This window comes from Thamnophis sirtalis, unplaced genomic scaffold, assembly GCF_051295495.1.
Source record: "Thamnophis sirtalis isolate CommonGarterSnake01/CBP01778 unplaced genomic scaffold, rThaSir2_p1.2 scaffold_3, whole genome shotgun sequence".
Classification (NCBI taxonomy): domain Eukaryota; kingdom Metazoa; phylum Chordata; class Lepidosauria; order Squamata; family Natricidae; genus Thamnophis; species Thamnophis sirtalis.
In genome coordinates, this window is record NW_028261383.1 from 74,655,279 (window position 1) to 74,681,638 (window position 26,360).

General features: G+C 43.1%; 1 protein-coding gene across 3 annotated transcripts in view; it reads left to right on the top strand.

Moving 5' to 3' along the window:
- The window catches only part of LOC106542515 (hyaluronidase Ccc Hy-4), a 40,355-nt gene that overhangs the window by 9,359 nt on the left and 4,636 nt on the right, over positions 1 to 26,360 (top strand). For 2 of the 3 annotated variants that reach the window (XM_014058289.2, XM_014058291.2), the window contains exon 2: positions 22,984 to 23,998. In XM_014058289.2, the coding sequence (XP_013913764.2) occupies positions 22,984 to 23,998 (1,015 nt within the window). Of the gene's footprint in view, positions 1 to 10,723; positions 11,134 to 22,983; positions 23,999 to 26,360 lie in introns of those variants that run through there. The other variant, XM_014058290.2, reaches the window with a different exon arrangement.

Here is a 26,360-nt window from a genome sequence, read left to right on the forward strand (position 1 = left end):
TATTTCACATGTCAGGAACTCACTAATACCTTTTGTGAATTCTGTAGTTCCTTATATATCAACGAACCACACAGGACAATAAAGATGCCAAAATAGTTTAGATTGGTGCCCTGTGAGAAATGACCAATTGTACAAATGACTTTAAAGAAAAGAGAACATCATTGTATCCTATAAACATAATCTTTTAAACCCCAGTGATATGCTGTCAGACTATGATGCAGGCACTTTTGCTAATACAAAATTTAGGACTAAAGGCAAAACTTGCTCTACAGAATCTGCCTTCTTGAATAAAATGATTTTTTAAAATGAGCTATTATTCCTAGCAGAAATGTCAAGAATTAAGAGAGTGTGTATAAGAGAGAGATAGCAATGTGAAGGCAACATTTATATTTATAAAATCTGATTTTCATCTTTATGAAGATGTGTGTCAAATCTGGCTGATGTCCCCCACTCCCAGGCTATCACCCCATCAATCTGCAATGACTTGCTAGAGCTGGAAAGGCAAGTTCTAAACCTGTTTTCCTAGAAATAAATTATTCTGAATTCAGTCAATCTGAATTGCTGGTAATTGTTGTTAGAATTATTGGTTGACTTTACTGAATAAGAAAAAAAGGGGGGGGGAGTAGTTGAGCTTGGATTGATTTATGGTGGAAAGTGAAAGTTGTTAATTACAACTCTTATTGTTAAGAGGGGGATTGAAGACACCGAAAACCCATGATCTTCTTGCCATTTTCCACATCTAAAGCACTGTCTCTCAACCTTGGAAATTTTAAGACAGAGGGACTTCAACTCCCATACTTCCCCAGCCAGTCAGCATCTGAGAGTTGAAATGCACCCCTTAAAGTTCCCAAGGTTGAAAAACACTGATCTAAAGGCTCTGATAGATTGCCTGCAGCATGCAAATATCGGAGGAGTTGAGTTTTTATGTTGGCTTTATGGAGTTGGAACCAGCTGTTTGCTGTTATTTTACCAGGCTGAGTCTTAGTATCTTTGATAATGAAATGAAGGTCACGTCTAGCTATGCTGGAATTCTCACAATTCCTTATCATTAACCAGGCTAGCAAAGTTTAATGAAAGTTGCTCTAAAACATCTGGAGGGCATCAGATTGTCTCCTGCTGATAAAAGGAAAATAATTGAGGTTTATTTTACTCTATTTGATTTGTATTTACTTAAAATATTTTTGTGTCCCCTTTGAAGAGGCTGGGGGGGGGACACAAATCAGTTGATTAGATTGGTAAAAGCTGGTGATTATAGTAAAATAAAGAATTCCAATAAAACAAAACCACTCCTAAACATTAAAAAGAGAGAGGGGGGGAACATTGCAATTCTATAAAATTGGAACAATGAAAAAAGACTGCTGCAATTGCTCATGCTTATGGATATAGTCAGGAAATTGTCCCCCACCCTACCCCACCCCCATCTCTGCCTAATCTTTCTTTGAAAGGTTGGGAAATTGAATGCTTTCAAAGCCTTTGTGATGCAATTAAGGAGTGTTAAATAGTTTTGTCCATATTAAGCAAGCATATACCTGCTCACTAATATCTGAATGCCAGACAACAGAAATGAAATCTTGGAGTTTTAGTGAAACTATCCTACCCAGGAAAATGAACAGGGTTCAGAGATGAACATTTCTCTCCTCCTTTTATCTGAGGGATATTTGTTGGAGCTGCTGGTTTTCTAATAAAGTGCGTCATTTAAGTTGATACTGTCTGATTGGTTCAGAAAGGTCGGCTTAATTGAAGTTTGGGGAATCTGCCCCTGGAAAATAGAGAGAGCACTTGAAAACATTCTCCATAGCCCAAGGGTGTTTTGCAATAGAAAACAGTTCTGGAAGATCTCTACCCTAAAGGTGGAATATTCATATCTCTTTGCTACATATTCAAGAAGATTCAAGAGAAACATTTAACCCTTTGCATGCCCTGCTTATAAAAGGATCTAAGTGTGATCTGCTCATCCTAATAGGTAGCATACTTTAAAAACAAATCAGTACTCAAGGCTCTGAAATTAACTTGTGTTAACCCTTCAGGGTGGAAACATGACACCAGAAGGACTACTGATAATTATATGATAAAATATAGAATCGCAAAATTGGAATATTCATCTCTCTTGGCTACATACTCTCTTCTCTCTCTTAAAAGAGAAGTGGGGAGAAACTCTTGAGTTTATTCGTTCTCCCTTTCAAAGCTAGGCTAGGCTGTTAAATAGCTTTTTCAGGACCTTCTTTCTGATCCTCTATGAATGGGATTTTCCTAAACTGGTGTTTTCCATTAGTGATATGGGTGAGGGATTGGGTTAGGAAACTGAAATCCAACACTTTCAGATTGAAGAAGACTGCCATAATTCACAGTTCTGTGTTTGGCCCAGTATGTGACACCTTCTTATATAGGTGATGAAAGAAATTCATATCCCACAATAGACCCAAATCCAATCCCCCTTGAATTCCACTGACTCTTATCTAGTACCAATTTGCTTTGATTCTTGGGATAAACTGGTAATACTTTTGAACTCTATCCGGCCTCCTGATTTCTTGTGTCTCAACTTTATGACTGCAAATGGGGCTGGAACTTCCATTGCTAAGCAATGCAATTGTTAAGCGAGTTGTACCCATTATTATTTTTTTACCTTTTTGTTGGGTTTGCAGTTGTTAAGCAAATCACACAGTCATTCCTCCATTGACATCCAAGAGTGTTGGATGCCAACTGAGCAGCAAATGGAAACCATGCTGGCTGCCAAGCACCCAAATTTTGATCCCATGACTACAGGGATGTTACAGTGGTCTAAGTGTAAGGACAAGTCATAAGTCTCTTTGTTTAGCCATGTCATAACTTCAAACGATCATTAAACAAATGGTGATAAGTTGAAAGCTCCCTATACTTGCAGATGTTTTTACTATGAATTTGGTAAGCATGAGCAAATTTTCAGTGGGTTTTGCTAGGCTCAATCTCAAGAGCAGGGATGGGGCTATTCAGCTCTGGAGTGTAAGCCATACCACCATCTGAACATTTTTATACATTACAACATTTTCATTAGACAGTAATAAGAACCTCAAGCTCATCTTCATTATTCAAACATTAGTAACACTCTCCAAAATGTATTAAACAGAATGACAGAGTGGGAAGGAACCTTAGAGGTCTTCTAGTCCAACCCTCAAGCAGGAAACTCTACAGCATTTCAGACAAATGGTTGTCCAATCTCTTCTTTAAAACCTCCAGTGTTATAGCACCCACAACGTCTGGAGACAAGTCCTTCCACTGATTAATTGTTCTAGCTATCAGAAAGTTCTCCTTAGTTCCAGGTTGCTTCTCTCCCTTATTAGTTTCCATCCATCACTTCTTGTTCTGCCTTTAGATGCTTTGGAGAATAGCTTGACTCCCTCTTCTTTGTGGCAACCCTGAGATATTGTTTAGAATTAAAAAATAAAGTGATTTTGAACGTATATTTGGCCTACAAATTTGCTGTCTGGAGGAGACAAAATGAGCTCACAATATTTTTAATTACTGGCCTCTTTCTTTACCCCACCAAGTAATGCTGAAAAGTAGCAGAAAGAGGGAACCTGTTTTGTTGTTCTTATGGCTGAGTCACTGAGATGCTACAGGTAGTCCTTGGCCTAAACAACCACAATTGGCACCAGGAAATTAATTGTTCATCGTTGCAGTCGTTAAAGTGGCCGTGATGTGACTGCGCCCTGGTTTTACAGACTTGTTTGCCAGAGTCATTAATTGAATCACTGCAATAGTTAAGCAAAATACCATGTGAGTGCCAGCTTCCCCATTGACTTTGCTTATGGGAGGCTGGTAGGGAAGGTCACAAATGGTGATCTCACGAGTGCTGGTTGCCAAGCACCCAAACCATAATCACACGAACAGCAGGGATGTTGGTGACTTTTTCAGCACCATTGAAACATCAAACGATTGCTAAATGAATGGTCTTCAGTGAAGGATTATATGTATTAACTATCGGCTGTCAGCATTCTTCACTGCAATTTTTAAGGCATGTCTGGACCAGGGCTATTTTGTTCCTGCTACCATGTTGGCCCTTCTCTCCACCTTTAGTAGCAATAGCACTTAGACTTATATACTGCTTCACAGCGCTTTATAACCCTCTCTAAGAGGTTTACAGAGTCAGCACATTGCCCCCAACAATCCGGGTCCTCATTTTACCCACCTTAGAAAGATGGAAGGCTGAGTCAACCTTGAGCCTGGTGAGATTCGAACTGCTGAACTGCTGGCAGCCAGGAATCGGCAGAAGTAGCCTGCAATACTGCATTCTAACCACTGCGCCACCACCAGCAAGCTGGTCCTTTAAAGGTTTTCAAGCATTGATGAGCAAAGGACATGAATTTGGCCAAGCCAGCAATCAACTTCAGTTTTCTCTATCAGCCATACAAGGGACACTTATGGACAACCAGAGATGAGTGTAAGAGAAAGCAAGCATGTAAAGGACTTGGAATAATCTCAAATGGTTTGAACCACACTAACAGGACCATGTGTAAAAGTAAACCTTTGGAACAGTCCAACTTGCTAGGGAATCTGGATGCTGTCTTTGAACAGGCAAGGGAGCCACCAAGTTGGCCAAGTTTGCTCTGAAGGTTTAAATGGCAGGTCCAATTTTCTGCTGCTTTCTGGAAAGAAGTTGCAGCTGTTCTCTTCCCCCCACCCCAAAGTCATTTGAAGAAACCCATCCTCAGCCCTTGAAGCCCCTCGGGCTGCCGAGGACTGCTGCAGTTGTGCTTGTGTCTGCATTCCTTCCCCCCAGCCCCACAAGTCCTTCCCTGGGGCCCCTTTTCTGTTGCTGAGAAAGGAGAGCAGTTGGGTACCCAGGGACAAGAGGGTAAGGGGATAAATAGCTACTGTTCCAGCGCTGCTGCTTTGTGAAATGAGTCACAGCCGGTCGGACTGGGCTGCATAGGCTTCAGGAAACCGCAAATCCCAACAGCTCAGGGAGATTCTCCTTTCACGCAACAGAAGTCAAGAGATGCCTTTGGAGGCAAAGCCTTTGTAATCAGCCAAATCTCAGCCCAGCTGAATTATCTTTCATGACTCTGAACAGCTGAGAACCAGGGAAAACTGTCTGGTGAAATGAAGGGCTTTCCGGCTGGCGGTGATATTTGCCAGCCTCCAGATGTCGGCCTGCCACTTGCTGGGGCTGTGACAGACAAGCCATCTGCACTGGGAACTGAAAGGATAATCGGACCGGAAAGCATATATGCATATAGCGCTAAGCAGATGTCATAGGATACAGGGCTTCCAAGCCATTTTCAGGATTGCACAGAAGGGAAATATTACCGTTGGCACCAATGAAGAATTTACTATGTACACACACACACCTCTTAAAAATAAAGCAAGTGTATCCTTAAAAAAAAACTGGCAGTTTTAAAAGGGTGCGTTTGCATACATACACTGCAGTTAGTTTTCTAACACTTTCTAATGTTTGGGGAGCAATACTCCCAGCAGTGATTCCCCCCCCCCCCTTTTTAATGTTTCAGGAGGAAAAATCCTGCTGAAGTTTAGGCAGGCATCCTTGAGTCTTCCTCCTGCTTAACAGACTCCCTTTGATTTCTCCACTGTTTGAAATGTTTGTGATTTTTCTTTGTAGAGGATTACTTCCAATTGTTTGATTACTCAATGTTTGGATTACAATCTGTTCCACTTGTTTTTGCTAGCCTCAGAATTCGAGCAGCGCCTATCGGGCAAGTGTGCTTGAGCCCATATGTGCCCTGCTGAACTTGTTTTATTGCTTCTTATTTTGATAACAACTTAAGTCTTCTGTGCACTTTTGCCTCCTGAAATCATAATTTAAATTATGGCTAACTGCAGAGCAGATGCCCTTTGAACGTACAAACATGCAACTCCTCATATCTTCTGTGATCCTCACAATATGGCCATCTAGCAGTGTTAGCCTCTAACCAGCTTAGGAGAATGGGAATTGTACTCTAATATACCTAGAAAGCATCAAGTTGGGGAAATCACTGCTCGGTGCAGAAGCGTTACTGGAACGAACAGGTTCAAAGATCCACCTGCACAAATTTGCTGTGAACAGAATATGGGCGTGAATTTATTTTCTAAGAAACCATAAATGTAATAAAGACCAAGCAAGCTCTTGCTAACAATGGCAAACTACAGTTGTGGTAGAAACTTCCACCAGCAGCACTATTACAACACTCACTCTGCATTTAGATGTTTAGGACCGACTCTCCTTCATGCTTATTGCCTTTCGGCTATTTTTCTCCTTGTCAAGCTTGGTGATGTTTGCCGCCAGTGAAGCAAAGTAAACAATGCTGTTATGATGAACCAGAAGCCCCTTGAACCATTTTATGAAGAATTGGAGTTACCTTTTTTCTGAGATAAAGGTGGGAAGGATGCTTTTCCTCTTGTTGCAGGGGAATGGATGATTAGGGCATGTCACTAATGGAATGAGGTCACAAATGTGCCAGGAAGTTCTAGCAGAGCTTCAGGGCTTTCTGGCCTTCCCTCTTTTTATGGAGGTGCATTACTATTCTTTTGTTTCCCCTGTGTGACCATATGGTATTTAATTCCTCCAGAGACCAGCAATGAGGTTTTTTTTAAGCATTGCATCCCAAAGAGTCTTCTCGGGTCCGTACTATCAGTTGTGCAATATTCAGTGTATATTATCCTCAATAGGCTCAGTTTCAAGAAAGCAAAGTGATTTCCCAGAAGCAAAGAGGAAGAGGAATAGAATAACAGAGCTGGTTAAATGGGCTGATAGCAAATGTCCAAGAAATTGTGTGTGTGTGTGTGTGTGTGTGTGTGTGTGTATCAGTGGTGGGTTTCAAAATTTTTTAGAACCTCTTCTGCATGTGGGGCCAGCTTTGTGGGAGTGGCTTGCCAGCCATGTGACTGGGTGGGAGTGGCTTGTCAGCCATGTGACTGGGCGTGGCCAACTTGTAAAATGTGGTGAAACTCACTTAACAACGCTCTTGCTTAGCAACCAAATGTTGGCTCAGAAACTCTGGCATTTGAAGCACACAAGTCTTAAAGTTACAAAACCCTTGTACCCCTAACCCTTTAGAAAGAAAAATTCCAGGGGTGTTCAAACTTGACAGCTTTAAGACTTGTGGACTTCAGCTCCCAGAATTCCTCCTCCAGTCATGTTGGCTCAGGAACTCTGGCTATGAAGCATGCAAGTCTTAAAGCTGTCAAGTTACAAGACCCTTGCACCCCTCTTTAGAAAAAAACCCAGGGGTGTTCAAACTTGACTGCTTTAAGACTTGTGGACTTCAACTCCCAGAATTCCTCCTCTCGCTCTTCATCTTGATGATGTGCGCATGGGCAGGGTGAGGGAGCTGGAATTGGTTCTAAACGGTACTGTAGATTTGTGGAACCTCTTCTATAGAAGAGGTTAAAACTTGCAGGAACCCACCCCATGTGTGTATCTATCTATTAGGGCTTCTCCATATACCTGGCCATTTTCTTCCTTGTGTGCTGCTGTTCACTGGCACATTCCTCTCTCTGCTGCCACTTGATCAGTCTCGTGTTCACACCTGCTCCATTCCTGGCTGGGCTAACTCCTGCATGGCCTGGCTCCTTTCCTGAATGCAGGAGGCCAAGCAGGGACCAGGAGGAGAGAAGAGAGCAAAGCAAGGGAGTGAGCAAGCAAGCCAGAGATGACAAGGATGGTCGCTGTGGCACAGATGGAGAGACAAGCCCATTGCTTTGCTCAGTGGCACTCCCTAAGGAATGAGGAAGAGGTGTATTGTGATCCTAAAAGTGGTGGTGGTGGGGAGACAATGACAAGGAATCATTTATGTGCCGTACAGCAAGTGAAAAGAAAGAGCAAGCATAATCTGAGAGTGCTGCAAGGCAGGTGGAGAAAGAGGTGATCCATCTGACTTTGGATATTTGGGGTTGGAAATTTCGGGGGAGGGGAACGGCAAAGTCTCTCCTGGTGATTCTTGAATAAATTTTACCATAACCAGATTAAGAGGATACTGTAAAAGACAGGAATTGGGCATTAATGGACAATGAGACATTATTTCTAGAAAACTCTTTAAGGGATGTTTGTTTGCTGTTCTGTTTTCTTTGTACCAGTAGCCCAAAATTTATCTTGTTAAGTGAGAAATTTGTTAAGTGATTTTTGCCCCATTTAATGACTTTTCTTGCCACATTTGTTAAAAAGGATCACTGCAGTTGTTCAATTAGTAACATGGTTACTGAATCTGGCTTCCCCATTGATTTTGATTGTCAGAAGGTGGGAAAAGGCGATCACGTGATACTGGGACACTGCAATCGTCATACATGTGAGTCAGTTGCCAAGTGTCCAAATGTAAATCACATGACCCTGGGGATGCTGCAACCCTTGTTAGTGTGAAAAATGGTCATGTCCCTTTTTTTCAGTGCCATTGTAACTTTGAACAGCCACTAAATGAGCTGTTGTAAGATGAGAACTACCTGTATAGTTAATACTGAGCAGGTTGCTACAGCAAGTTTGTAGAAGCCAGGGCCAGAGAAATAGCATTTCAAAAATAAAAGTGGTCCCTCTCTTTTCTCACTCAAAAGAAGAAATTTGTGCCACGTTATAACTACCCTGTGCAGACAAATGTTAGAAGTTGTAAGATTATGATTATGTGTATCTAAATAATATTAGTAGTAGTAGTACTGTGTTTAAAATATATTGACCCAGACAATACACTGTTCACCAAGCATTTATGGATGTTAAAGAAAAAACTATAAATAAAACAAGGCTCTTCTGAAAAGCCAAGGATTTTTTTAAAAATGCAGATTAATTACATTTTAAATACATAACGTTAGCATCCTAATTTGCAAGAAGCCATTTGTGGTGAAAACCTGGGGCCAAGTATATGGTGTTGCACTGTGTCCCCCTAATCCCTTAAACTAGAGCTAAAGGAAGGTAGAAGCTTCTACCAAAATGTACTTCATTTCCAAAGGTTCAGAAGAAGAAAAGATCTAGAAAGTGAGACACTGGAGGAAGTTGGCTCCATTGCTCACCCTCACCAAGATTAGCACTTTAAAACAAACCTGTTTCTTGCCATATTATTTCTCTGTTCCTCCTATGGCAGCGCTTGGCACAAATCACTTCACTCTGCTGAATGATAGGACCAGCCACATTGGTTAGTGTTGTTTTTGCAAAGTTCTCATCTTCAGATCTCCAGAATGAGTACCTATAAGTAGTCATTCTTCTCACAATCTACCTTGATGTAATCCCTCCCCACCCCCTCTATTCTTTCTATCCATCAACCTCTATGACTTGATAAAGGAGGATGTCCAGGAAAATCAAGTGTCTTTTAAGGTCATTTTAAAAAAATGATTTATTTGTCTGGGATCAAGAGAACTAGTCTGCTTATTTTAAGCATTGAACCATTTTAAGCGCCAAAAGCTATTTACGACCAACCCATGCTGCAAAGAAATACGCTCCATTTCTCTGTATTTTATTGGCTTTCTTTGCACTGAAATGGGCTACTGTGCTCGTGACAATTGGGGGAGAGCCTGTAGCTGTTGGAGTTGATGTAACCCTTTCATCACTGCATTTGAACACTGTTTTGATTTAAGCAGGCTGTGTTTAATGTAACAAAACAGGTAACCTATCGTTTTGCTAGGAAATCCAAATTGGCCAGATCCAGTACCAAACACTGTTATGATGTATCTTGAAGACCCCATATGTGGGAGGCATCCTGCGTAAGTCATGGACTGTAGCAGAGATAGACCAACCAGTCTTGTCACAAATCTTCCCATGGCAATGCCTCTGCCATGTATTATTACTGCAGTTCTTATGACTGCAGGACTGTAACTTTGTTGCTTGGTATCCTTACGATTTATATCGATATTGCTTCCTGATTGCTTATTTGTACCCCATGACTATCATTAAGTGTTGTATCTTATGATTCTTGATGAATGTATCTTGTCTTTTTATGTACACTGAGAGCATATGCACCAAAGACAAATTCCTTGTGTGTCCAATCACACTTGGCCAATAAAGAATTCTATTCCATTCTATTCTTAATCTATTCCACTCCATTCTGTTCCATTCTGTTCCATTCTGTTCTAGTCTAGTCTAGTCTATTCAGCAGAGGAGTTCTGCCAGATGTAGACTAGACTAGACTAGAATTCTTTATTGGCCAAGTGTGATTGGACACACAAAGAATTTGCCTTTGGTGCATATGTACATAAAAAGACGATGTATTCGCTGAGAGTACATCCCTTAATGATAGTCATAGGGTACAAATAAGCAATCAGGAAGCTATTCTGCTCAGAAATCCAGGATCAGGTTTCCCTGTCAGAAAATACCTTATTATTTTTCTTATTCCTCTCTTATTCTTTCCTTCTGACTGCCCGTGCTTTTTTTCCAGATGTGTGTGTGTGTGTGTCTCTGTGTGTGTGTGAATTGTCCCTGGCTCTTTCAAGTTTGCAAGTGAGAACTCTCCAGCCCGTGGTGGCTGCTGAGCTGAGTTTCTTCCGTTTGAAGTTTTGATGAAGTGTACACCGAGACCTCTCGGTTGAAGCAGCCGCGGGGATCACATTCCAGCTGCCCGCTTGATAAAAAGGCATAAGAGCAAAGCAAACGAAGAAAGCCCTCTGTACACAGAGCCGGCTGCGTGTCTGATGGGAGAGTCAATAAAAGACGGGAGGCTTGTGGCTCCTGCCTGTCACCGCAAACGGCGAAGAAGAGTCCCTGAATGGGCCGGGCGTAGTAGTAAGAGTTTTTCGGTCCGACTGAATGAACACAAGGCGTGCACCGCAACGGAGCACGAGGTTAGCTTGGAGGAGGTGCACATAAACACAGCTGTTCACAAGAGCACCAGACATGGATCGTACCACTCTGGAGGCAGGGGGAGAGCAGCCACAGGTAGTTTCCCTCCTCTTCGCTTCTCCCCAGTGAAAGAAGACCTCCTTGGTGGCTCCTGGTATAAAACTGATGGGCAAAGCGTAGCTGATGGGAATCTAGGTGCCAGGCAAGGAGGCTCTTGGAGCGGCCGGAGGAAAAAGGGGATTGGTCCAAGCCAGAGGGACCCACGGAGGAAGCCGGCTTAGCAGGTGCCCTGATACTCCAGGCTCCCAGCCTGAATTGAAAGAGAGGCAGAATAGCAAAGTGGGCAGAGTGTTTCAAGGAAATCCCGGGAAGCAGACGCTCAGTCCCATGGCTGCAAAACTCTTCAGGTGGGTTTCCCTCTCCTCTCTCTCTCTCTCGTTTTGTCTTCCTCCCGCCTTGCGTGCTGCTGGAAACCCTTCCTTGCATTGTCCTCCACTGGGGAAGGAGGAGGAAGCAGTCCGGGTTGGGCTGCTGTGGGGAAGAGCCGGGATTCACCTGACTTCGATCTGCAGCTGAGAGGCTGGAAAGGGAACTGGAAAAGGCTGTCGTTGGGGTTCCGTGTGAAGTGGGCTCAAGCCTGGCCTTTGAGCTGGTTGAATGCCCATCGGTTCAACTCACGGCACGCTTCCCTGACTCGGGGTCCTTGAGAGAGGGGCAAGCTGGCTCGGGGTGAAGAATGGCTGAGGAAATTCTTGCCGTGGCTCAGGGCTGGAAAAAGACCCTTGGGAAATAGGATGCTGCAAATAACTCGAACCTCTGTCTCTGCTCCTAGAGGGGATCCCTGCCCTTTTCTTATGCTCCACCCGTATTTTTTCCCCCGTTTGCCTCTTTCTACAGGAATCCCAGGCAGAATACATGTCAGTTTTCCCCTATTATGGTCGCTGTTATTTCTATTTGGCTTTTGTTCTATCTTTCTGCCCAGAGAAACAAGGTTTTTTTTTTTCTCCCCCACTGTTACTTGTACTACTCCTAGTGTTAGTACATAGTGATCATCTGCCTTTGGATTCTTATGTGATTTCCTTCTGGAATTTCATAGTTAAAACCACTGCCTTAAAGAAGCCTGTCTTGTTAAATTTTCTACAACTTCTTTTAACACACACACACACACACACACACGGCTTCTTATTTTCATGAATTTCTTTTCATATACTAGTTCTGGTGCAGGCTTTTTTTTTTTAAAAAGAAAAGCATTCAAATATAAAAAAGGGAAACTCACTTTCGGTATTCTGAATTCTCTAGCATTTATTTCAAAACCAAGTCAGGTGTAAAATTGGATCAAATCCAACCCAAATTGCACAGTGCCTGCCATGTGCAGAAAATAGCAAGGGTAGACGATGAGTAAATGATGCATTGTTGTGGGGAAAGGAATAAATAGGAAAAGGCGCTGGGTGCTAGTTAATTTGTTTCAATTTGTGTAATTCTACCAACCACAGAACAAAGTGTCTGATTTGGGGAAGGCTGTGCAGGTTTCCTTGCTTCACTTTAGCTGCATCCCCCCTGTTCTTTCAGAAGCCAGAATGTAGTCTAGAGCAGTGATCCCCAACCCCCGGTCCGCGGACCGGTGCCGGGCCGTGGAGTATCTGGCACCGGGCCGCGCAGCAGCCGGGGGCCATGATCGCTGCAGCAGCCGGGGGCCATAGTTTCTTTCTGTATGCAAATTAGGGCTAACTGGCACAAGGGGTGTTACTGGACCGCTGGTGGCACTCTGACATCACCAGCGGCCCACCGCCCCCGTGTCCAGTGCCGCCCTTCTCATTCCTTTTCAGCACTTCAGCGCTGGCCGATTCCTGAAAAAAACCTAAGAGCGCCTGCGCAGCTACGTAGGGCTAGCGTAGACAGCGCTAGTAGCGTAGCCTTGCACTTTATATTTATGTAATTGTATTTTATTTTGTAAGGCATGTTTAAATACAATAAAATAAAAGTTGTTTAATCAAAACAATCTGATATATAAACAATCAATGTGTCGTCGCAAACAACGGCCCCCCCACCCCTGCGCGCACTCAGCGGGCCACGGTAAAATTATCAAAGGCTGACTGGTCCGCGGCGATAAAAAGGTTGGGGACCACTGGTCTAGAGCAGTGTTTCTCGACCTTAGCGACTTTTAAGTCCTATGGACTTCAACTCCCAGAATCCAGCAAAACTGGCTGGGGGATTCTGGGAGTTGAGGTCCACAGGACTTAAAGTCGCCAAGGTTGAGAAACACTGGTCTAGAGTGTCGCAGGGCAGGTTAGTCATTTTCTTAGTAAAGTTTTTAATGCACCTGATTCTTCAATTTAGTTTTTGTCTTAGGCTGACCTAGATATCAAATGTCGCTTTCTTCCAGTATACTGCTGTTAGTTTTCAGACATTAATGAAGTCTTGGTTGGAAAGGAGAGATGCTTAGTCAAAGGTCCACTAAATCAAAAAGCTGCATGACAAACAGTAGCATTTAAGTGGAAATAGGTTAGATCTAGAAAGGCCTAACCTGAACTTTCACCTGGCGTTTCAGTTTGAAAAAAATCCATAGTTGCTCATAATGCTGAGGCCACGGTTCCCTCAAAAGAAGTAGACCATAAATCTCCCATATGTATCAGAAGGGCACTTTCAAGCCATCAGTGCTAATTGCACAAACCTTCAGCCCCATGGGATGACTCTTCTCTCCCAGAAAAAGGGGTAGATTATAGTCGTCATGAAGACAAATCAGTTTTAATCACCCTGTCTCTACTTTAGAACTACAAATCTGCTCAAGAGGCTGAGTGGCTGGCTAGATAGAATTCCTGATTTGTTTCTGGAAATATATTTTTTTGTCCAAAGATTATCAGAGGAGAGTTAAGTCCTATTGCGGGCTAATTGTACAATCTCTTTCTCGGCCTTTGCTAATTGGCCACAATCTTTTCTCTGTAGAATGGTTACTTGGTCATTGAATATCTTGAAATGTTTCTTTAAAGTCAAACTTTATGTGGCACCAAATGGGTAGCTTGCAGGTGCATTTGATTTTTTGTTTGTTGTTAAAAGTGTATGTAGCAAGGGTGGGAGTGGGGAGCTGTAGGGAAATGTGCAGCCAAAATCTGTAGCACAGCAAAGTTTCTATTTTCCATAAGTCCCAACAATTACCTGGCCCTCCCCGGCACCTGGCCCCTAGCTTCTAGAGGAAAGTTCCCATGCACTCTCTAGGCCTACATGCAGCTAGAACAGAAAGAGCCATTCTGGATGCCCTTGAAAGGAGAAATTGTTAGATGGCTTGGCTTATACGTTATAAAATGCTGAGGTGCTTCCAAGTACACAAATATAGAATTTGTGCTGGCAATTTATGCTACCAATTTGATTTTGACTCTATTGAATAATGCTGTACTCAAAAAAACTGATTTTCCCAACCCCATTTGCCTCCTTTTATTAATAAAACACAAAGTTTATTTCAAATTAATGAACTGTGCAGATGATCTCCTGCTTCCCTTTAGCAATATTTGTTTTGGTGAGGGGGTGCGTGAACAAATGCATGTGTGCGAAAGAATGAGAGACAGACTGCTGCAATTCCTGTCGTTTTCTTCTTAGATTTTTTTTTTAGTTTACAACTACTTTTTAATATTTTAAAGCACTATCACTTTGCCTTTCCACGTTAGCCACTAATGGTGGTGTAAACCATTCTTATTTGCAAAATCACAATAGATTCAGGCTGATACAGTTTTCAAAGAACTTTATGATTAACAAATAGAAACATATTTTGAAATCCATAATGGCACAGTGGCTTTAAAAAAAACAAAATGCTCTAACTTAGTGCTTTATTTAGATACTGGTGCTTTTACAAAAGAGTGAAACGGGAATAAAAGTTTGAATTAATCAGATAGAAATGTCATTGCATGACTGACATTTCATGACTTGCCAATTCAGCAAGACCAGAAGAAGAAGAAAACGTTTTCTTCATTGTACCTAACAGCTGCTCAGCTGCACACCTAGAATTCTACAGGTAGGATTTACAGGTGGTGCCCCACCTGGTTTCTAACAATGGGTTAAATGGGGAAAGCCTCTTCTCCAAGAGGCACATTCTCTTAATTCCAGATCAAACAAGTCTGGGGACTTCTGCCTTAAAGGATAATTTATTTTTTGAACGTCATGTCACAAATTCCGTTCATGAAAAGAAGAGATATCTCTGCCCCTTCTTGTTTCTCATCTGGCTGGCTAATTTCTCTGCCAGAGGATTCTGGGCCTAATGCCAGATTCTTCCAGCAAACTTCTACAACTTAAGTGAGCTGGCACATGCAATATTAAGAGCACAAGTCCAGAGCAGGAAATCTCCTGAGGACTTTGCTAAGCTCTGTGTTCACTGAATGGCCTGATCTGATGCTAAGCTGTTCTTTCCGATTTAGCCTCCCATTTGGAGAATGAAAACAGTCATCAAGCCAGCTGCTTACAAAGGTGCAACATAAGAAAAACTGCAAACATTGGCTAATTATATTGTTAGGAAAAATACAGCAGAGTACAGCATTTTTGACATGAAGTGCATACAATTGGGGGGGGGCAGAATCAACTAGGAACTAGGTAATTGCTAGATACGTTAAGTTCAAGATGCTGCTAATGAATGTCAGGTCTGCCTGTAACAAAACTAACTTGTCCAATCATGGATGAGAGGACAGACCTTGCATGTATTTCTGATCTCATCTTGGAGGAATAAAAGGTTGGTCCCTCTCATGGAGATCTTCCCAGTTGGGTTTCACGTTTTGCTCTCTATTGGGGGAGGGGGGGGAGGGGAGATGGTGTGGCAATTGCATATCAAGAGACCTTAGCAGTTGCAAGGATCATTGATCACAGATAGCCAGATGTGGAATCTTGGCTACTTATGCACATGTAAGTACTTGCTGTTATCCCATCCTCCCAGCTGCACAGCAGCATTCCTCACCAAGCTCTTGATCTTGTTATGAAGGTGCTTAAAAAGAGCCAGGGTGGCACAGTGGTTAAATGCAGCACTGCAGGCTACTTCAGCTGACTGCAGTTCTGCAGTTTGACTGTTCAAATCTGTCTGGCTCAAGGTTGACTCAGCCTTCCATCCTTCCGAGGTGGGTAAAATGAGGACCCGGATTGTTGTTGGGGGCAATATGCTGACTCTGTAAACCGCTTAGAGAGGGCTGAAAGCCCTATGAAGCGGTATATAAGTCTAACTGCTATTGCTATTACTATTGCTTGTAGATTTGTCCAGGTTCTTAGTACTGGGTGTTCAACCACCTTTCCCTGGGATCAGAGAACCTAAGAGGTCCTGTCTACTATGACAATCATGCATTTGTCCCAAGTAATCACTGACCTGGCTCACATAGCTGGCCATATTTTAAATCTGGTATTCACTTGGCGCAAATGTGTGATGATTGGTTCTGGAGAGTTTTTCCTTTGATCCATTGTCACGGACCAATTACTTCCTTGAGACAATGGAGACACCAAACTCTGTAAAATGTCACCCGGATATCTAATGCATCCAGCAAGTTTCTCATTTGATTGAGTTTGGGAAATTTCTTTTTTTTAAAAAATATTTTTTATTGCACAGTTTTTTAAAACAAAAAAGAAACTACTTTAATAGTTTCCTTCTATACAACATTTCCATATTGGTATACATCTATTATATGTGCATCCCCCCACCTTTCTCCTATATGCTATTATTATACATGTAATTCCAGTGTTTTTATACATGCAAATATATTAATTTATTGAGTTACAGTCATTCATTGTATGTCATTTCCATTTATACATATTTATCACTAATTTCTAATTCCTGTATCTTCTTCATGTAATCTTTCCTTAAGTTTTACACCTGTCCTCTAACCATTTATACCATTCATCCCATAACTTATAATAATCTGTTTCTCCTTTATCTTTGATCTCTTTTGCGAGGCTATCCATCTCTGCACACTTTAGGACCTTCCTTATCCCTTCTTCCTCTGATGGAGCAAAATTATTCTTCCATTTTTGTGCATACATAATTCTGGCTGCCATTATGATATTTAAAATTAGATGTTGTGGGTTTTTTATCATATTTCTCTGTCAATATTTGAGTTTGGGAAATTTCTATGTAGACTGGAGAATGAATCTGTACAGTCCCTTGTTGGCCACTGGAACGGAGAAACCCTTAATAGGATCACCCCGGAACAGTCTTTCCTTGACCTCCAAATCATGTGGAGGTCTTTTGGATACCAAGGAACTTGGGGAAATAAAAAGTGAAGAGTTTCTGGTGAAAATGTATAGAATGTAAATGCAACCAGAATGAGTAAAAGCCAAGGGGTGAACAATAAAGGCAATAAGGGTGGCAAAGCTCAATTACCTCCCCACCTTTTATTGTGGGGAAGAATACTAGCTACTGTCCTTTAGGGAGAGATGAGTCAGTAGATTATAATATAATTTAACAGATTTAACAGAGTTGGAAGGGACCTTGTAGGTCATCTAGTACAAACCCCCGCTCAAGCAGGAGACAAATGGCAGTCCAATCTCTTGTTTCCCTAGCTGAGTTGGACTTCTAAGTTTGAGTTGGAATTCAGATAAACACATCTACTGTACAGGTAATAGATAAAGTCTGATGGTGCTATCTTGGAAGCTTTTGAATCTGTAGTAACCAAGGGAATGGATAATAACCTCTTTGATCTTATGTCTGCCCCTTAGAAATTGGACCCTTGCCTTACGTTGTAATTAAAATGGACAGGAGAGGATTGAGAGTTGGATCTGAGCTGTAGTCAACAACAGTTGAGGCAGGACAGATGCCAGGCCTCCTTAAAAAGGCACAGGTGTAGCAATTTCTTGGGTGCAACAAAACTACACACTTATCAACCTATCTTTAAGGCAGCAGATCTCAACATGTGGGTCACAACCTCTTTGGGGGTCGAACGACCTTTTCAAACCCCCCGCGGATGGGCTCTGGAGTCATCACCAACCGCGCAGAGCGTCACCGCGGTTCCATGCCATAGAAAACATAGGTGCATGCACACATACCATACAATTACAGCCTCGCGAGTTCGTAATGGCGGGAAAGTGTTCTCACTCTGACAAAGGGCTGTCTTGTCTTTCACAGCTGCCTCGTTTCCAATTGGGATGGGGGAGAAATCCTCTGCATGGATCCCCCCAATTGGAAACGAGCAGCTGTGAAAGATGTGTGGGGTCCGAACGGGCACTAGACGAGATGCTAATGGTGCTGGGAGCCGGGCTGCGCGCGGAGGAGCCGGTGGCCGGGGTGCCCTGAAGCAGCGCCAGCCAGCATGTCCCGCAGGAGCCCCAAAGGCAAGGGTGGCAGCGCCATGCCCTCCTCCACCCTGCCCATTGCCCAGCAACACACTGCCGCCGCCGCTTCATCGAACGGGCCCGACAGGGGCGGGCAACTCTCATTTCCAATTGGGGGGGAGGAGAAATCCTTTGCATGGATCCCCCCAATTGGAAACGAGACGGCTGTGAAAGATGTGTGGGGTCTGGAGCCCATATGCAGGAAGAGGGGTCCCCCTTGCATTCCTCGTCTTCCTGGATGGGCTCCGGAGTCATCACCAGCCATGCAGAGCCTCGCCGTGGCTCCACGGTGTTGAAAACATAGGCACATGGCGTGCGCACACCCTATAAATTACAGGCTCAGAGACTTCCCCCCAAGGGAAAACGTCGCTGCCAGGTACTTTTAACCTGTGATTAAAGGTGACCACAGTAAGTGTGTCTGTGTGTGTGAGAGAGACAGACAGACAGACAGACAGACACAAACACACAGAGTGATAGAGATGGGGGAGGGAGGAGAGAGACAGAGAGACACAGACAGACAGACAGACAAACAGGCATAGAGCGAGACAGACAGAGAAACACACACACACAGACACAGAGTGACAGAGATGGGGAGGGAGGGAGGGAGGGAGGGAGGGAGAAAAGACAGAGAAAGACACACACAAAGATTCACACACTGAGTGATTAAGTGAGTGAGAGACAGACAGAGAGAGACACACACACATAGAGTGAGTGACAGACAGACAGACAGACACACACACACACAGAGTGACAGAGATGGGGGAGGGAGGAGAGGAACAGAGAGATACAGAGAGAGAATGACAGAGGGGGCGGAGGGAGGGGGAGAGAGACAAAAAGCCACATACAGAGAGGCAGATAGACAGAGAGACAGAAAGAGAGAGAGAAAGATAAAGATATATTCTCTTAATATATAGATATATTAAGAAATATTTCACAATATATAATTACATATTGTTTTTGTGATTAATCACTAAGCTTTAATTATGTTCAATTTATAACAATAAAAATACATCCTGCATATCAGATATTACCTCACGATTCCTCAGGAAAGAACAGTTTCACAGTATGAGCCCCTCTGAAATGTATGGTTTCCAACTTGAAGAACAGAAGAGAGAATGTCCAGTAGAGCTTTTGCAGAGCATTGGTTGGTGTGATTGTCATATCCTGGCCTGGAATAGGATGTACTGAAGATGTTCACTCATATCCTTGATGTAGCTGAATTAGATTACTGTAATCAATGTTATAGGGGGCTGTTTTTGTAAACTGCCCCAAAATTTCATCTGATCTATTATGCAGTGGCATGTGTACTGAGTGCTTTTAATAGCATTGCCATGTTACACCTCTGTAGGCTTCCAAGTGCAATTCAAGGTGCAATTATTACCTATAAAGTCCTATATGTTCAGGGTTAAGGTTCTATGTACCTCTATTCCCGAACAGTTTATGCCCATCTTGTCAAGACAATGAGGGATCAGTGGCCTGATGGTGGCCATTCTCAGTAGCAACTCTATTGCTCTAGAATGGCTTGTTGTCCAAAATGTAGATGGCCTTAATCTTCACAGCCTCCAGAAAGCAGGTGACTTTTTCAGTAGGAAAAGTCCAGTAGCACCATTTCCCACAATGTAGCTTGTTAGTTCAATTGCCATTTCAAATAATTTTATTCCAATGTTGTACTCTATTCTATCATGTCAGTTCTATAGGCCACCTGAAGTCTGGCTGATTTTGAATTTCATAAACAAATGATAAGAAAATCAGAAGGCAAATCTAAAGTTATTTTTTCATAGCATCTCTTGAATGCATTGCTGTGTCTATGCCTAGAAGCACTCTAGAACTTGAGCTGCATCATCAGAGCCTCATTAAGAAATTACTATAATTTTGAAGAAATTATAGTAATAATTTCTTGATGATAGAAACCAACATTTTTGAATTACCATTTTATTTCTAAATAGTTGAATGGAGAGGAGAATAATGGATGTCTTTCAGCAGTACACTTTTGTCCCTCTGACTTTCTTTCGTACTTGCCCTCCACTCAGTATCACTCCCCTAAAGTTACCTTTGAGCTTCATTTAATGCCTGGACTTGTCTGTGTAGCTTCCTAAGGTATTGAATTTAAACAGAGAGCTGCTGAAAAGCTATTGGGCATTTTTTTCCAGTTGAGTGACAGGAAGAAGGGCATAATATCACTTCTGTAATCACTCAGCCATTGTTTATATCATCACAGCTCAAAGTGTCTAAACCCATCAGATGTAATGAGGTTTCATTAAGAAATGATCTCATGCTAAATTGTCTAGGCTCGGAAAGAAATGACCTGAGTATTAAGTCTAAGTACTTTTTTCTGTCAACCACCTGGTGTGCATCTCCATTGTTACCTCATGTAAATGATGAATGTACAGCTCAAAAAATTCCGTAGTTTTAATGTCTCACTTTGTTTAACTTCTCAGTCTCCTTAAAGAGATTGATTAGTATTAGATCCAGTATTCATAGTTTAGAGTCTAGATATTATAAAAGCAAGGGGAACAGGTCTTCCTACTTGTCCTTTCTATTATAAAACATGAGAAATTGGTTCTTTATATTATGCCTTCATTTCCTTTCCTGTTGCTTTTTCTGATCTTCCTGTTAAATCGCACACCCTTAGTCGTCTTCCAATTTCCCTCTTTCCTACCTGTTCTTTTTCTTCTACTGCAACATTTTCTCCCTTTCTCCTTTCAGTGCTTCCCCCACTTAACCCAACAGCATTCAAAACCCTTGGAAGAGAATGCAATCGGTGCCTCTGGTTGAGGGCTGCATGAACGAGCATATCCAACAGTGAGGACAATGTAGTAAAATTGTCCAGATGGGATGACAAAAAACCTCCAGAGCCCTGAGCTCTGTCTTGTCCCAACCTCAACCCAGCTGTTTAATTATAAGGTGGCTAAGGGAACATTTGGATTCATAGCTTCAAACTACTTCCCCTGGGATGTAAGCAAAAGGGTGAATCCAGTAAGCAGAAGGCCCTCTCTGGTGAAGACACAACTTATTCCCCCAGAATTTGCCACCCAAGAAGGAGGCTGGGATATTTTTCAAAGTTTCAATCTAAAGTTTTGCATTTCTTTTTGTCTTGCCATAACCAGGATCCAGCTTGTGAGTTGTGAGACTAATCTTGCCTTCAAGGAATGCTACAATTTCCCAGCTCCCTAATGTACCTTTGAAGATCAGGTTCTGATAAAATCTACTATTTTCTTTTCTTTTGCTATTATCTTAGTGGATGTATGCAATTGTTCCCCTTTGGGCTGATTGGTTTAAAGAGTGTTTTTAAACAAAATCAGCATATCAGCTATGCCCTACTATGGATGCTTATGGTTTGGGTTGTTTTTACTTGTACAGTATATCCAGGCTGACTAGATAGCTAATTTATAAAGGATATATATCAGGTTAACACAGCAAACACATGCAGGGGGGAAAAGTTCATGGACCAGCTTCTAAACCCATCCTGTTTGTTGTTCTTTGCAAGAACCCTAGCCTCAAGTAATCCAATGGAAATGTATTTATGTATTCATTCACATGAATATCAACTCTTGAGGATGCTGGCATTTTATATAATAAAAAGCTAGCATATAGAAATACGTGTGGGGGAGGAGGGAAACTGAGCACGGATTGCTGAATAGATCCATGGATGGCTTTCTGTTGTATGATGATATCTTTCTGACATGGCTGATTGATGGGGGGGTCACTCTGAAACCTTAAAGGACTGAACCATCAAATGGACAGATCCTTTTTTTTTTAAGCCAAGCTGCTGCTAAGTTTAGGGGAGAATGCAAACAAACAGGTGGTTAGCATCTCTTGTTTAATTTATTAGGGATCCGAGCTGTCACTAAAGTTTGTGTGGACTTAATAGTTGGTGGAAACTCAGCCAAAGACTTTGGTACTGTTAACAACTACAGCATGCATTATGACTACTTTAAAAAAAAATAGAGAGAGGTCTAGACATTAATGGATAATGCATTTGGCTGAGAAATCTTTTATCTCCAGGGGAACAGTGCGTTCAACAGAAGTCACCAATGATCGAGGACGGCAATCTCTGAATGTCTGCTCCGTGACCTATGTAGAGTGAGGTTAATGTGATTGCTCCATTCCTGGTGGAATTGGTCCAAACAAATAAGGAAAGAGGCGCTCGTGTTGTCAGGGAAGGAACGGAAAGCAGCATCCAGATTTCTTCACAGTTTTCTACCAGGGACCGTAGCCTCTGGGGTTTTGGATTCAGAACTTCGCCTCCATACTCTTTTCAGAGGCACTGAATACTAAATATAAACATATGGACTTTCTTTTTCTTTTTTTAAAAATCCAAATGGATTGGAATCTCAACAGAGAAAGAGCAATGAGAAAATGACACAACCGCAACAGCAAAGTGAAACACACACACACACACACACGTGTGCGCGCGCACACACACACACACAGAGCTTTCATAAATAGCATAGGAAGCAGTTCTGAATATTTTGTAATTTAGCTTCCCCCCCCCCCTCTTTCTCCAGTCACTGATTAAATTAGCTTGGAGAGAATCTCCGCAATTAGCAAACAGGCAGACTCCTTCTTGTGCTGCTTTACATGGAAAGAAAAAGAAGGCTTTCAGTGCACTCTCATTTATTGTCATGCCCTTGTCTCCAAGCCCCAGGGGGTTCCTGACCCCCCCCCCCCGCCCCTGACCCAGGGAGAGAGCTTTATGGTACTTTTTATAGCAAACTGCTGGAGGATTGAGGGGCTCTGGGCTGCTCTCAAATCCAATAAAAGGATGGCTTGCTGTAAAGGTCTATAGTCAAAAGGTTGAGTGCTTCTGATGACCCTGGAGTCTTCAGCGTCTGTCGGGGAAAACCAGTTTGTAATGGGTGAAGTGCCATTCAAGAGCAGGGGGGTTTATTTTAGAAGGAGGGAGTGGCTGATAATCGATCAGTGCAGTGCTGATGCCATGTTGACAGTGTGTTCTGTCCTTCTTGCAGGATTGCACACCATTCAAGAACGTCACGCTCAGCTGGGGTGCTAAAATGGGCTTCGGCACAATTGAGACTCTACCATTCTCTGGGTCAGCAAACCTTCTTGTTGCTGCTGCTACTCTTCCCAGATGCTGCCTTTCCTCTTGCTGCTCATAACTTGAAACCAGCCCTGCCTCCCATTGTAAAAGACAAACCTTTCCTAGTGACTTGGAATGCGCCAACGGCTCGCTGTGCAGCTGCCTACGATGTCCCTCTCCACTTGGACTCCTACGGCATCCTGGTGAATTCCCAGGAAGCCTTTGTGGGTGGGAACATCACCATCTTCTACTATGACCAACTAGGCTTATATCCGTATTATGTGAACACAACAGTGGCATCCTCTGTGGTTCACGGCGGCTGTCCTCAGAATGTCAGCTTGAAAGACCACCTGGAGAAGATGACAAGCGACATCGCTCTGGCCATGCCCTCACACTCTTTTGCAGGTCTCGCTGTGATTGACTGGGAGAACTGGAGGCCTCAGTGGATTCGGAACTGGGACAAAAAAAATATCTACCGGGACATGTCCCTCCTTTTGGTCAAGCAAAGAAACCACCATTTATCTGATTATGAAGCTGAGCTGGAGGCCAAATGGGAGTTTGAGACAGCTGCCCAGAATTTTATGACAGACACTCTCCGCTTAGCCCAATCTCTGCGCCCCAATGGCTGGTGGGGCTACTACCTCTTTCCCGACTGTTACAACTATGATTACTTGGATGACTTTGAGGGCTTCACGGGTCACTGTCCCCCGGTGGAAGTGCAACGCAATAATGACCTCTCTTGGCTTTGGGAGCACAGCAGGGCCCTCTACCCGTCTATCTACATGGAAGAGATGCTGAGAACTTCTCCTCAAGGGAAGAAGTTTGTGAGGGCCAAAGTGGGCGAGGCCTTGAGAGTGGCCGAGTTGCCCTCTGCCCAACATTCCCTACCTGTTTTTGTGTACGCCAGACCATTCTACACCTACACTCTGAAGGAGCTGAGCCAGGTGAGATTCTTTCACTGTTTTACCTTTGCCTCCCCCATGAACTTTAGCTCTGAGCTCAGCAGAGTTCTTGGGCATCAAGAACTCTGTGCCTGTTTTGGAACTGTGTGATAATTAAACCTGACCTGTGAATGGAATCTTGTAGGACTGAAAGAAATGAATTTGATCCCCAAGTTTCAGGCTTCATTTGGGAATGAACCACTAGGTTTCTCAGCTAGAGATGCCAAACGGCATCCAAATGAGAATCACTGAGAGATGAAAAGGATGACGTGAGTGAGCCATTTCCCTTGGATTGACGCATACTCTGTACTTAAAAATGGATGTATTTAAAAAAATGATTGTGTAACACCCTTCCTCTTGAATGGGCTGGATACACATAATTGCTTCCAGCCCTCCTTTAAAAAAATATTTTCCCCCTCCTTTAGTTGTAAGATCACTACTTAACCTAGGCTGCAAAACCTCAGCAACCCGGGGCTAATGCAGAGCCTATAGTACCTGCACTCACTTTTTACATCATGGTGTCTGCCATGCTCATCATTTAAAAAACCCTCATCTGCTGATACGGAAAATTTCCAGTTATCTCGGGAACAGTTCTCTATTTGTTCATTGTGCAGCATTATGTATCATGTTGCCTTTCGTGTGTAGTTCATTCAGCCCTTGGAAGGGGGTTGCATTTGTGTAGGGCTGAAGGACGACTGTTGGTAGTTCTAGTAAATGAGGCCTTTACTCCCAGGTGGTGGCGTTGCGGTCCCCTTCCCAAAGAGCAGCAAAACCCCTTCCTGGCTGGTGGAGCTTTTCCTTCCCTTCAAGCTGAACTGGGGCAAGGTGCTATTTCTAAGTGAAAGCAGCTTTGCTCTTCTCATCTGGCTTCTTTGATGCCTCTCCGTCTCTTTGGTAGTTTTTGAGTCAAGGCACCACATTGTATCAAATTGCTCCTTTGATCTAACTTAAGGGAGCTCTTGTGAAGCCAAGAAGGGCTTTGTTGCCTGGCTCTACTTAAAAAAAAAAAAATTAACAGAAGAGGAACCTTTTAAAAAGTAGATGTATATTTTAACTCAAGTGGGATGGCAACCCGATTATGGAGGCTATAACACAGATGATAGGTAGATGGGCAGATAGATAGACCAAGAAGCACTTAAAGAATGTCACACATCTCCATGTGTGCCCAGGATTGAAGCAGGAAACTTGTGTAAACAGGGAGAGATCAGCACGCTGGAAATGATCCATGGGGGCCTTTTGTTGAAAGTAGACCAGGAAGAGCTGGCAGAGAAGGTGAACCTCCAGTTATTGGAAAGGAATGGAGCAAAATAAAGGGATCTTTGTGGTCCACTCCCCCCCCCCCCCAAGAGGGATTGACAGAAGAGGAAATGCATTGGTTAGGATTATTGTCATAGATTCATGTGGAAAAAAACCTAGAGGCTGATGATCTCACTGGGCTAGGAATAACACTTCTTCCCAACCCTTGCTTCAACATGGCAAACCCACAGTAGCTTTGTTTTCATCATTCTCTTCATTGAGAGAATGGTGTAGAGCAGGGGTGTCAAACTCGCGTCATCACGGGGATCACAACATTTTCCCCCTTGGCTAAACCAGGTGTGGGCATGGCCAGAGTGTGATGCATCCAGCCCATGGGCTGTGGGTTTGACAGTCCTGATGTAGAGAATTATGCAATTAGGAGGGACTATTTAGGCCAAGTTCAATGCAGAAGTCAAAATTAAAGAATCTTTGCCACATAAACACCCAGTCTCTGATTGAATATATCCCATGAAGTGATAAATGACTTTATTGCTTGTAGTGTAGTTAGGAAGTTTGCCCCCAAGCATCTATTGAAGCGGAACAAGCTTTCTGACAATTTGCATCCAACTTTTTTGTGTCCACACTGGAACAAGAATTTTAACTCAAGAGATTTTATTCCTCATGGAAGAGCTTACTATAAGTATCTTAAGGATTCAGAAATACAGTGTTTCCCGGAAAATACGACATGTCCTCATAATAAGTCCGTGCCACATTTTTTTTCTGGTGGGCAAAAATATAAGCCCCCCCGCATATAAGCCCCCTGGACAACCCCCCACCTCCGGCCAGGCAGAGCGCTGCTCACCAACCTAGCAGTATCCCGAAGGTGCCAAGCCGCGGGAACCTGGGGGGAGGCAAAGGTGATAGTGTTGCTTGGCGCCTTCGGGATGCCGGTAGGTTGATGAGCAGCGCTGTGCCCAGCTGAAGAGGGGGGTTGCCGGGCAGCTGCTCTCTTGTGAGCGGGCTCCCAAAGAACTGGGCACAACCTCAGGGCGTTGTCGCAGCAGCGCAACACAACAGCCATAAAGCGACCATGCTCACGAGCAGCCACCGGCAAACCCCCTTTGCAGCC